At 59.5% G+C, this 12029-nt stretch overlaps 1 protein-coding gene across 1 annotated transcript in view; it reads right to left on the reverse strand.

The window, feature by feature from the left end:
- Nucleotides 1-12029, reverse strand: part of PIEZO1 (piezo type mechanosensitive ion channel component 1 (Er blood group)) — a 63905-nt gene that overhangs the window by 12327 nt on the left and 39549 nt on the right. The window contains exons 6-22 of the mRNA XM_054588953.1: nt 9454-9622; nt 9091-9304; nt 8816-8987; nt 8608-8697; nt 8433-8526; nt 7642-7742; nt 6886-7146; nt 6180-6291; nt 5914-6092; nt 5686-5834; nt 5381-5563; nt 4855-4973; nt 4532-4692; nt 4214-4390; nt 3549-3674; nt 3242-3442; nt 2541-2745 (exon numbers count right to left, since the gene is read on the reverse strand). Of these exons, the coding sequence (XP_054444928.1) occupies nt 2541-2745; nt 3242-3442; nt 3549-3674; nt 4214-4390; nt 4532-4692; nt 4855-4973; nt 5381-5563; nt 5686-5834; nt 5914-6092; nt 6180-6291; nt 6886-7146; nt 7642-7742; nt 8433-8526; nt 8608-8697; nt 8816-8987; nt 9091-9188 (2428 nt within the window). The 5' untranslated portion in view covers nt 9189-9304; nt 9454-9622. The remainder of the gene's footprint in view (nt 1-2540; nt 2746-3241; nt 3443-3548; nt 3675-4213; nt 4391-4531; nt 4693-4854; nt 4974-5380; nt 5564-5685; nt 5835-5913; nt 6093-6179; nt 6292-6885; nt 7147-7641; nt 7743-8432; nt 8527-8607; nt 8698-8815; nt 8988-9090; nt 9305-9453; nt 9623-12029) is intronic.

Consider the following 12029-nt stretch of genomic DNA (forward strand, 5'->3'; position numbering starts at 1 on the left):
CAAATACATTTCCCAGGCATAAACGGCGCCCCGGGGCCCTGTGGGAGGAACTGAGTGAGAGCTGGAGGGTAGGCGATTGGGCGGGGCAGCCCCGAGTGGTCAACCGTGTTAGGGATGGATGAGAATAAGAGGCCACTGTGCACCTATCAGAATGACTAAAATAAAGAATAGTGACAACACCAAATACTGGCGAGGATGTGGAAGAACTGGCTCACACGTGTTGCTGGTGGGGATCCAAAATGGGACAGCCTCTTTGGGCATTTATCCCGGAGAGATGAAGATGACGCCCACACAAAAACCTGTAGCCAATGCTCACAGCCCTGAACTACAAACAACCAGATGTCTCCTGTGGGTGAAAGGTCAAACCAATTATGGTACATCCAAACACGATACTACCCAGCAAGGAAAAAGAACAAAGTATTAATACACGCAACAGCATAGATGCACCCTGAATGCTATGTGAAAGAAACCAGGCCCAAAAGCTGCATGTACCATTCTGCTTGTATGACGTTCTAGAAAAGACAAAATTATCAGGACAGGAAACATGTTTCCTTGGGGATGGGGCGGTTGGGGGAGGGCTAACTGCAAAGGAACCAAACCCAAGGCGCTCCCTGGCCAATGCCGGGACAACGCAAGTGACGAAGCTCACAGCGACAGGCCGGGGGCAGGACCCAAAGAATAACCTCCGGAGTCCGCACAGACAGAAGTAAATAACTAAACAAATACCTAACGGGGAGAAGAGACAGCTCTTTTCACAGAAGGTGCCAATTAATAACCATAAGAGAAACAGGGAAATTGAAAGTCACCATCAGAAAGCCAATTAATAATAATTCCGGCAGTGGGATCCACCAGCGGATGCTAAAATTAGTCAGTAAAACTTAAGGAGAAACAAGACATTTGTATAGTCTTAGGTATCTCCTCCCAAATAAACCTGTATTAATCATAGGAAGGAAAATACGAGCTTCATAGTAGAGAAACCCTACAAACAGCACTGTGACCAATGAAGGGAAGTGTCACCATGATGAGATACACTGGCCCACACACTGGCCCCATGTGACACACTGAGATGGCCAGGTCACAACCATGATATCTGTGCCAAGAAATGCATAACCTGGTCTAATGAAAAAACACCGATCAATCCCAGATTGAGGAACATTCTGCAAAGTAACAGCCCAGTCTTCCTCAAAAATTTCAAGGTCATGAAAGATGAAAAAAGGCACAGGAGACAGTGTGGCAAAATGCACTGTGGGATCGGCATGGGGTCCTCAGACAGAAAGCGAACAGCAGTGGCTGAGTGGGGTGGCTGCACAGCCTGCAGCTCCGTCAGTTTGCGGCACTGCACCCACGCTCAGCTCTCGGTTTTGGTCACTGGACCGGCTTGTGTCAGAGGCTAACAGCAGGGAAACTGCAAGGGGCGTTTGGGAACTCTGTATGACTTCTCGACTCTGTAAGTCTACATAAAAAGTTAAAAAGCAAAACCAAACAAAAAAGGAATGAAGTGCTGATACACAACACTGAATGCATTCTGCTGAAAGGAGCCAGACTCAAAGGCGCCGTGATCTGTGTCAGTTTCTAAGGTGCTCTGGAAAAGGCAGGAGTGGCCAGATCCATGGCTGCCACTGGCAGGCAGTGGGGGGGTTGGGGGTGGCGGGGGGGGGGTGGTTTGTACAAATGGGCAGGGGCTTGGGGGCTGGCAATGGTCACATGACTCTGTGCAAAACTCAGAAATGTACACTAAAAAGGGGGATTTTCCTGGGTCTGGACAGAGTCCCAGTGAACCTGACTTTCAAAGGCAATGGTGGAGTATATCCAAAGTGTCCATGTGAGGGCTCCCACAGGCCGTATCTGAGACACTCTGAATGTAAAGGGATAACAGAGTCCCACCAATGGAAGAAGTAACAGCACACATTGACGGCAAAAGGTAGAGCACTGCCCCTCTATAGGTGGGCTGGGGACCCCAGAACGGGCCCCATGGCCACCTGGAGTCCCAGTCGTGGGCTGCGTGAGGCCAGTACCACTGAGTGTCACCTACACATTTGAGAACCTGGCAAACCCATCCTCACAGCTTTCCGCAAGCCCTCTGGCCCGACCGGGGAAACTTCCTGAGACAGAGGCTGGGGCAGCCAAGACCAAAGGAGATGAGAGAAGAGGAGACAGACAAGAGAAGAAGACAGCTAAATGCAAATGTCAGGTCCTGCATTGAAGCAAACAGCCCCCAAAGACCTGGCCATGACAGGCCACTGAGTAGGAGGCGTATCAGATCAGTAGGATGCATATCCAGGGATGGACAGCTGCATGTGGTCACATCCTGAGGTACAGGGAGCACCGGGGCACCTGGGTGAGGCTGGGGACTGAGTGGGGATGGACTCAGGAGGTCAGGCTATGGAATGGGGAGGGGGACTGAGACCAACCCCAGGAGCTGCCAGAGCTCAGGGTAGCTGGGAAACACCCCTGTGCACTTCCACGTGGCCACAGCCACACACACCAGCTCACTGAGCACGCATGCCTCACACCTTGTCCACAGCCCACACCCTGCTCACCGAGGCACAGGGCTGGGGGGATGCCCAGGCACAGCAGGTACTGGCACAACAGGAAGACCGTCAGGAAGAGGCAGTACTTGGGCCAGAGACTGGCGATGGCCCTGCGGCGCCGGCGCGTGAGGATGACCACCAGCCAGCAGCCGTGCAGGATGACCATGAAGTTCATGCGCTGCCCAATCACATTCACAGCCATGAGGAAGCAGATCTGGGGGTGGCAGAAGGGGGCGGAGGAGATGAGAATGGGAACTGGTGGAAGGGACCTTCTTGAACCTGCCTCCAGGCAGCCTCGGACCCAGCAGGCTGGCTCAGACGGCCACAGGGTGGTCAGGCAGACTGGGAGCAAAGCACTCTGCCTGGAGGAGGTAGGCGCTGTGCAGAGTCAAGGCTGCCCACACCACCCTCCTGGAGGGATCGAGAAACTGGACATGTCTCCACCGTGCGGGGGAAAACCAAAGCTAGGAGACTCTGTGGCAAAGTCAAAAATAATTCAGTCTCCAGCCTGTGTCCTGGCCCCCTCCTCCCATCCTCACTCTACAGGCTGACCTCGCCCAGAAAGACCCACGGCCCTTGGTGGTCCACCTCCTGTACTCCTGCGCAGCCTCTGTAGGCCTGCACATTGCAGATGCTCAGCCAAGGCCCCACAGACCTCCAGCGGCTGAGCCCTACCAAGGGAGGGAGCGATGGTTGATTCCCGGCCTCACCTCCAGCCCAAATTTGTAGAAAAAGAAGTTGACGAAGTACTTGATACAGCTAAGCAGGTCTCGGTCCAGCTGCTGCCGGGTGCCTTCAATGCAGACCGCCTGGGCGGGCAGCGGGGCCAGCTGGTGCTGCCGGCGGTGGTGCTCCTGGCGCCGGTACACAATGGCCTCAAACACCAGCAGCAGCAGGATCTGCAGGTGGTTCTGGGGAAGGGGACAGTCAGGACACTCCAGCCCTGTCCCCAGCATGTGCAAGTCCCCTTGGTCCCACCCTACCCGCTCCCCCCACGGCCCCTGGCCCTGCTCTCACCTGGATGTAGCCCAGGTTTGGGAAACCCTTCCGCACCCCAAACCAGTTGGCTGGATCGACGGGCCCCCGGTATAGCAAGGACTGGTTGATCTCCGTCTTCTGCAGGTTGGTGCTATTGGGGAGGGGCTGGGGGGCAGCGGCAGTGTCAGCAACTGCTCCCCAGCTGGTAACTGGATGCTGACGCCAGGGACCACCGGCGTCCCCGGCAACATCCCCAGAACAGGTCTGAGGCAAGCCACAGCTGCCCCCAGCCAGGGATATGGAGCTGCTGTCAGCCTCCAACCCTCCTTAATAGAGAAGGAGCCAGGGCGACTAGGGGTGGGGCAGCTTGAAGCATGGGCTGAGGGGAGAGCAAAGCGAAAGCTCTGGGTAGGGGCTCCCCGCTTCCACTCGAGGAGACGGGTGGCCTCAGCACCCCCGCACTCCACGGCCTGCATCGCATCAGGGAGTTAGCCAGGTCAGGTACCCCTCCAGTCCAGACCCCTCGGTATGGGGGGGCGAGCCCTCCATAGACCAGGTTGAAGGACACCTCCTCTAGGAAGCCCCTGGCCCTGGGGACGGCCCTCTGCATCTGTCCCTTCGGAGCTAAGTAAAGAAGCAGCCCCTGCAGCCCCTAACCTGCGGGAGGCTTGCAAAGCTCAAGACACGGTGCCCAGCAGCCATACCTCAGTGCAGTTGCTGGAGTACTCATGGGGGTCGACGACCTTGAGCTGGTAGAGCATCTTGCACACGATAATGATGCAGGTCCACACAGTGGACAGACAGGAGGCCATGGGCCGGAAGCGGGGGTAGGGCAGGGCGAAGGCCCAGAACACAATCAGCAGGAGGTTCATCACCGACACCTGTGAGACAGCCAGGGCAGGTGGGGCTGAGCTGCGCAGGTGGGGCAGCTCCTCCTTCTGCGAGCCTTGAGATGCAGGGAGGCCAATGAGGTGCCCTGAGACCCCCGCTGCAGACAAGGAAGGGGTGTGTCCTATTCTCACCTCCTTTAGGGCCACCCAGACGGTGTATAGGGCCACCAGCTTAAAGACATGCAGCTCCAGCAGGCGCCGCACAAACACCTGCACACGGGTGAGGACGTTTGAGAAGCTGGTAGACAAGTCCAGCAGTCGCTCCGCCACCAGGCCCCACTTGTTGGCTGCACCTGTGGGGGTGGCAGGTGGTGAGAAAGGAACAGGCACTCTGGGTCTGGGGTTGTCCCGTCCTGTGTAGACGAGGCTCCGGGGCTCACAGGGGACCCAGTGGCCCGGCTCCTTGGCACTCCACACTCCCCTCTCGGGGGCTGTACTCCGCCCTCCTGACTTACCTTCCAGGACCTGCGTGGCCTGGTGGGGGCTAGCGGTGCCCAGCCCCTCGTCCCTGGGGCCCCCCTCCTCTTCCTCCTCCTCCAGCTGCAACAATGGGGTCCTGCTCACTGCGTCCTGCCTAGGACAGGGCCCGAAAATGTCACTTTCTACTAGGGCTTCTGCCTTCCTGGGGCTAACAGAAGACCCTGCCTGCACCCCTCCTGCCTCCGCTGGGTGACCGTGTCATGTGTGCTGTAGCCACGAGGTGAGAGAGCGTGGCCCAGCTGATGTTCCACAGCAGAGATGTCCTTGGGTCGGAGAAAACATCCCTTACCTGAGGCCCCTCAGCATTTGAAGGTGAAGGCCAAGGCCTTTCCACGGCCCTGGGTCCTCCCATCTGAATCCCACCAGCCTCCTTTCCCCTCCCAGACAAGGCCTTTCTCTGTGGCGGTTCAAGGCGGGGACACTCTGCAAGCCCCTCCGCTCCCCACCCCGCACCAGCCAAAACCAGCGCCCACACAACCTCAGAGGGAGGGGCGGGCGCACCTGTGAACCCAGCGCGGGCGGCAGGCACTAGGCAGGGGGATGTGCTCCAGGTCGGTGAGCCGCATGAAGGGCTGGTGGAAGTAGTGCAGCTGCAGGATGCAGGCGAGCAGGAAGAAGCCGGGAATGAAGATGCTGGAGAAGAGCTCGGACACGCTGAACTGCTCCAGGCCCAGGTCCTCCAGCCTGGGGAGGGGGCTCCGTCAGTGCCACCCGGCCCCCGGGGTCCCCGACACAGAGCCTTGGCTGGAGGAGGTGCGGTACCCACGTCCGGACCTCGCCCACCGGCCCACCCAGCCGTGACTCACTGCTCATCAGTGAAGCCCGTCAGGTTTCGCCAGTACGTGGGGAAGTCCTGGAACTGGAAGGTGTAGACGGCGATGAGCACCAGCATGGTGTAGGCCACCACCAGCCACCAGAACACCTTGAGCAGCTTCCTCCACAGGCTGTAGTAGACCTGAAGGGCAAGGTGGGTGAGACGCCTCAGCCACAAGGCCGGGCTCCTGGAGGGTCCCTCCTTGTCCACCCCCAGGTACCTGGAAGAGGGTGAGGCAGAGCAGGAAGAGGAACATGTAGACGATCTTATAGACGACCAGACGGCCTGCGAAGCTGACCACAATGAACATGCCGGCGCACACGTAGATCCAGTACTTGGCAGAGAGGCCCGTGACCAGCTTCTCCAGACTCTGGAGCAGCGTCCAAGTCCCCGTGGGCTCTGTGGGCCAAGCCAGGGAATGGGCAGGGGGTCGGTGGGTGTGACTCCAGGCAGGAGGAGGCTGGCCCGGCAGCCCCGCCTACTCACCTGTGTCCGCCACGGTAACCCCCATCAGCTCGGTGTTGGCCTTTTCCCCCTTCAGCAGCTTCTCCTTGACAAATTGGCGCAGCAGGAGCCAGAAGGTCAGGGTATACAGCAACTGGGATGGGGTGGCACCATGTCACTGAGGGCGGGTGGCCTGGCGCCCTCCCAAAGGTGGGCCCAGCCCAAGAAAATGCGGGCACGGGAGAGACCCTCAGCAGGGAGGCAGTCAGCCAGGCCCCCTGCAGGGGCAAGCTCACCCTGTCACATACACACCACATGAGCTCACAAGCAAGGGCACACATTTGCACACTAGGCTCATACATCTGCATGCGTTCACACCTATGTACGCAGAGGTCCACTTGTTTGCACCCACATCTGCATACACACACTAGCACATAGCCTCCACCATCTCACGCAGTGAGACAGGGTCCACTGAGACCCAGGGGCAGTGCACAACACTCACAGAACCTGTGGTAGGTAGACGGGGACAGCACCCCCTGAAACACAAGGCCATCCCTCATTCACTCAAGCAACTACTCTGGGCTGTTCGATAGGGACCCCATGTGACCGCCGGACGAGCGCCCACCCTCCTGGACTCCCACTTGACTGGGAGCTGGCCGTAAACAGAATGGCACCGTCACAGGCCCTCATGTAGAAACCCCAGGCTGCGGCGCATGCTCGCACGTGCCCTGGGGTGAGGGGCACTCACCATGGCGCCAAGGTCCAGGCAGGGGTAGCGGGTGTGCTCCAGCCCCAGCTGGCGCAGTCTGACGGGACCCAGGGTGGTGGGCAGCTCAGAATGCAGGTCCATGGCCCACACATAGCGCAGGCTGCACAGAGTCAGCCCGTAGAGCAGGATGAAGGGCGAGCAGAGCATGGCCAGCTGGTGGCGGCTGCGCACAGTCCAGATGAGGCAGGCCCAGAGCAGCAGCACGAAGGTCAGCCAGCTGTGGTAGGTGATGCTCCACACCTGGTGGCAGGGGCTGGTGGGCATGGCTGCACAGTCCACCCGGCCCAGTCCCAACCTGCTCCCCGCGGATGTCAAGGGGGCAGGGTCCCCAGGGAGGAGCTCAGACAGGAAGGCAAACATGCCCCATCAGCCTGGAGCACAGTGGCACAGGACACACAACCTCTCCACACCACACATATAACACACACACGATCACATTCACATACATGCACACACTCACAAATGCAGTTATATATACACACCCACACATTTGTACACACACACATGTGTCCTGCATACATGTTCACACATTCACATACACTGACACACACATGCTCACATATGCAGCAATGGGCTGGCCAGGACAGCTCATAGCCCTGCAGGACACAGCCCCACCCATTTCTGGTGACGAAGCATCAGGCTGTGTAACGTGGGCCACCATCCACCTCTCACTATGTGTGAGGGAACCCGCAGGAAGGGCCCACCCTCGCAGGAAGGAGGCTGGCTGCTCCTTACCATCATGGCGATGAGGGCGCACACGTAGCTCTGGTTCATGATGATGTGGCCCAGGCCATGCAGCGGAGATGTTTCTCTTGGCTCAGCCAGCCTGGAGCACACTGCAGGGTGGGGGCAGGGGTCACCTTGGAAGCCCCCACATCAATAGGCCAGAGCCCCTCGCCCGCCCTTGACTTTGCCCAATAAAGTCAAGCATCCGTGACTGGGATGCTGGAGCAGCAGCTCCCTGGCAGGAGGGAGCCACTCGTCAGTCGGCACTTGGCAGGCACCACGGACAGAGAAGGCAGGCTCCTATATGACACTGCCCCAATTGTCATGTGACTGCAGGCAGTCCTTGACCCTCTTCAGGCCTCAGTTTCCAGGGCTCTGAAGGGAAGGGACGGACAAGACAGCCCTGACTGCCTTCCAGTTCTGTGGGTACACAAGCCCCTAGGGTGTGACTCAGCTGCTGGGCAATTCACGAAATGGAAATTGAGGCTTAGGACAAAGAAAAAGAGAGCCCAGAAAATTTCCCAGCTCTTCCTAGCTGGCATCCGCCCAGATGACAGCCACCCTAGGCCTCTGGGCCAGCCCAGGGCAGAACAGTCAGGTCCTCCAGAAACTGGAAGGCAGGCGCAGAGAGGATAAGAGACCTGGGGTACCCCTCTCCCCCGCAGGGCAGCAGCATGGATCCAGGCTAGCACGGCTGGAGAGGCCCACACAGCGAGATGACCCAATGACCACTAGGGGGCAGCACCAGCATGCCCACGAAAGGTAGTGTCCCCAGGCTGTGCAGGGAGTGCGGTACTCACAGGGCCGCTGCTGGACAGGGCTATGGCTGGTCAGGTCGTGCACGATGCAGTTGTCAGCCTCAGGATCAGGGCCCGTGGGCGTGGGCATCATGCCCTGAAGAGGTGAGCCAAGCCCCAGTGAGCCAAGCCCATGGGCAGATGGGCTCAGCCCTACCACTCAGCCTATTCTCCTCACCTGGACAGCCCTGGCCTGGCCCTGGGGCCACTGATCCACCTCAGTCAGCTCTACCTCTCGCTCCTTGATGCCACCAGCTGCCACTTTTGCCTGCAGAGAGCAGAGCAGAGTTCAGTTCCCCACCCTGCCCGAGAGTCGTGGCCTGGAGGAGGAGCAGGGTGTCCAGAAGTGCAAAGACGGAGGAGGGGTGCTGGCCCTGGGCACCCACCTGGTCTGGCGGGGGGTGTGTGCGGAGCTTCAGGAGTGAGGTCACAGTGTAGTACAGGAGCAGCAGGATGCCGGGGCTCACGTACACGGGCCAGTCGTGGCTGGTGTTAAGGACCAGCGCGTTGGAACTGGAGCAGTTCGTGTGGGTCACGAAGTCCTTAAGACCGAAAACCCTGCCCAGAGAAGGCATGGCACTGACCTCCAGCTTTGGAGGAGGGGCAGGTGGGCAGGGCCAGGGTGAGGGGACAGATGGGACCTATTCAGGTGAGTTCTCACCTGGCCCAGATGCCAGCAGGTGGGAGCTTGTCCTGAATGAAGGGCATCTGGTAGCAGTAGAGGCAGATGAGATGGCCGGCCCCAAAGCAGCTCACCATGACACAGACTGTGCTGAAACCCAGGGAGCTGATGGGAAAGTGGCAGGCCCACCAGGTACAGATGCCCAGGAAGAACAGGAAGTAGACGCTGGAGAAGGCCGAGGGGTGGGCGATGCCTGCAGAGCCGGACAGAGGCAGGCAGGGTCATGCCTAGCTGGGGCTCTGCGACCTCGTCTCACTGCTCAGCAGGGAGCTCAGCAGGTGCCAAAACCCCTCTCGGTGTGACATTGGGTGCTGGGATCCCCGCTCCCTGCCCAGTAGGTACCTGCCAGTGCCAGTAGCACAATGGCCAGGGTCCGCCCAGCAGCCACCAGCAGCCAGTGAGCCTTGATCCGGAACCGGGCGGCCAGCCTCAACCTCCGCTTGGAGGCCAGCGCAGGGCCTCCCTGCAGCCCTGCCGGGGAGCTGGTGTCCACTTCCCTGTCATCATCGTCCTGCCAAGGTCACAGAGAAGGATGAAGGTCAGGGGTCTGGCACTCAAGCCACCAGGGAGGAGGGGGGCTGCCCCTCTGAGGGCGAGGGGCTGCCAGCCCGAGCATAGACCTGTCTGCCCTTCGTACCCGAGGCCCACTCACCGCCTTCCCGCTGCTGCCTCACCCACCTTCTCGGAGGCAGCCTGCCCAGCCCTGGCACACACGATGGCCAGCCTGCGGGGCCTGACTGTGCACTATTCTAGAACCCCTCAAGGGCCTCTCCTTTATCTCCGCATCTAGACTGGGTGCCTTCAAGGACAAGCAGTCCCCACAGATGCCTGCAGGAATCATCAAAGCCCGTGGCCCTGCTTGGTGTGGCTCCTGAGAGGGCCTGAGTAGGGATTTTTAGGAAAAAGGGAAGCAGTGTGCTCATACATGTGCACTGCACTTTACAGTTTACAGAGCACCTTTACACCACTACACTTGGTTCCATGGGCCGAAGTAGCAATTTCCTTACGAGTAAAGAAGTGGAGGCTCAGAGGGGACCCCAAATTACACAGCTGTTTGTGCCCTGCTCCTTCTCCACTGTCCATGGGACCTCCAGGGAGTGATGGATAGGTCCCCAGGGGCAAGGCCAGGTGTTGGAGTCTCTTGGTGCCCCCTGCCAGTTCTTCTGGTGGCCAACTGGCCAGGAGGAAACAGGAGAGCCCTTCCAGGCCTCCCCTGCCCATGGTGGGGACACAGATCCAACAGGGCTTGTTTCCCTGGCCCTGCCTCAAGGTTTCCCAGAATGGAGCTGTTTCCTGGACATCAGGGACAGCCAGGGCGAGGCAGAAGAAACACTGACTCTGTCAGATGCCCTGGCCGCACCCCAGGTCCCCATCTGTAAAATGGGCACCCTGCCTGCGCCTTTCCTAGCCGCTGAGGCATCTGGGCTGAGAGCACAGGCTCTAGAGCCAGGTGACCGGGTCACATCCCAACCCTGCTCTCCCATCTGTGCAGCCTTGGGCAAGTCACCTAACCTGTCTGAGTCTGTTTCCTGTCCATCCAATGAGGGTGAGGACCAGACAGGAGAGATGGACCAGACAGGCCCTGTCTTCGTGGAGCCTGGGGCCAGGGGTGGGGAGGCCCCTGGGAGGCATGGTTGAGCCGTGCCTGGAAGGAGCAGGGCAGGCCAGGAGAACAAGGCTACAGGATATCTAGGACACTGTATCAGAGCAGGATCGAGGGTCCCGAGGTCAGAAGTCTTAACCAGGGCTCCCACTAGACCCCAGCATGCATGGAGGGGGAGGCCCAAGCCAGCCCGGAACGGGGAGATGGCTGCTGGAAGGTGGGGCAGCCAGGCCTGAGCTCGCCCCCGCCCACAGCCTGGCCCGGGCCCTGGGAAAGCTTCTGTGAAGGCCCATGGAAAGCGAGCATATCTGGGAGTGGAAAAAACAGAGGCAGCTGCTGGGTGGAAAGACAGGTGCTTGGGGGCCGCCCGTGGTGTCCAGCTTGGCCAGGCCTGGCTCCAGCCTCAACTCAGTTCCCAAAGGCCATCCCGGGAAGCTGGGCAGAAATGTCCACTCATTCCTTACCCCCCACCACAGCCCACCTCACCCTCTCAGCGCGCACATACGTGGGTGTGACCATCAGGATATGTGCATGCACATGGCGTGTGCACCGTGTATGTGCATGGGCTGCTCTCCTAGCTCTGGGCTTTATGGCTGGACACCTGTGAAGGGTGTCCCTACTGCCCTGCTTCATTTGAAGTCTGTCTACATCCTTCGCCCCAGGTTGGCAGCGAGGCCCAGGCTCTGTGCTGCCGAGGACACTTGGGTGAAGACGACCTGTCCTGGTTGCCCAGCAGACCAGAGTCCAGCGGTGATGGACAGCAAGGAGTAAGGGGCTTACCCCTCCTCCCCACCCACAGATTTCTGGGAAAATCCAGCCCCTTTCTAGCAAAGTTGTTCCAGGAAGCTCTGGCTCTGCTAATGAGGAAACCAGAGGCAGCCCTGGCCCACGCGCCTGCTGGTGCCCACGTGCCCCTGTGGGGAAGGAGTGGGCTGGCCCGGTTGGGAGGGGGCCCCAAGGGCTGGCAGGAGGGTAGTTTGAGCCCTGGCTCAACCCCCCACGCAGGCCTGGAAAAGCCAGTCGATCTCCAGGTCCCTCTTTCCTCCCTAAAATGTTGGTGTCAGCCTTGCCCTGTGGGATGGAGCAGCAAAGCGCGAGACGACAGGCTGGGTCAGCTGCAGGCTGAGTCGCCCTGACCTGCTCTGTGAAGTCCCCTCCCCTCTATGGGCTCTTCTGTCCGTCGAGGTCCTCATGCCCCGTGAGCCTTAGCTATTGGAAAAGGGATGCTAGGGCCGGGCAGGGGGCGGGGAGAAGCCTGGGGCCCCCAGGAGGTTCTCATGCCAGGACCCCTGCACGGCCGCAGACCCTGCCCAGC

This window comes from Pteronotus mesoamericanus, unplaced genomic scaffold, assembly GCF_021234165.1.
Source record: "Pteronotus mesoamericanus isolate MK-2021 breed Mesoamerican mustached bat unplaced genomic scaffold, CSHL_Meso_final scaffold_165, whole genome shotgun sequence".
NCBI classification, from domain to species: Eukaryota; Metazoa; Chordata; class Mammalia; order Chiroptera; family Mormoopidae; genus Pteronotus; species Pteronotus mesoamericanus.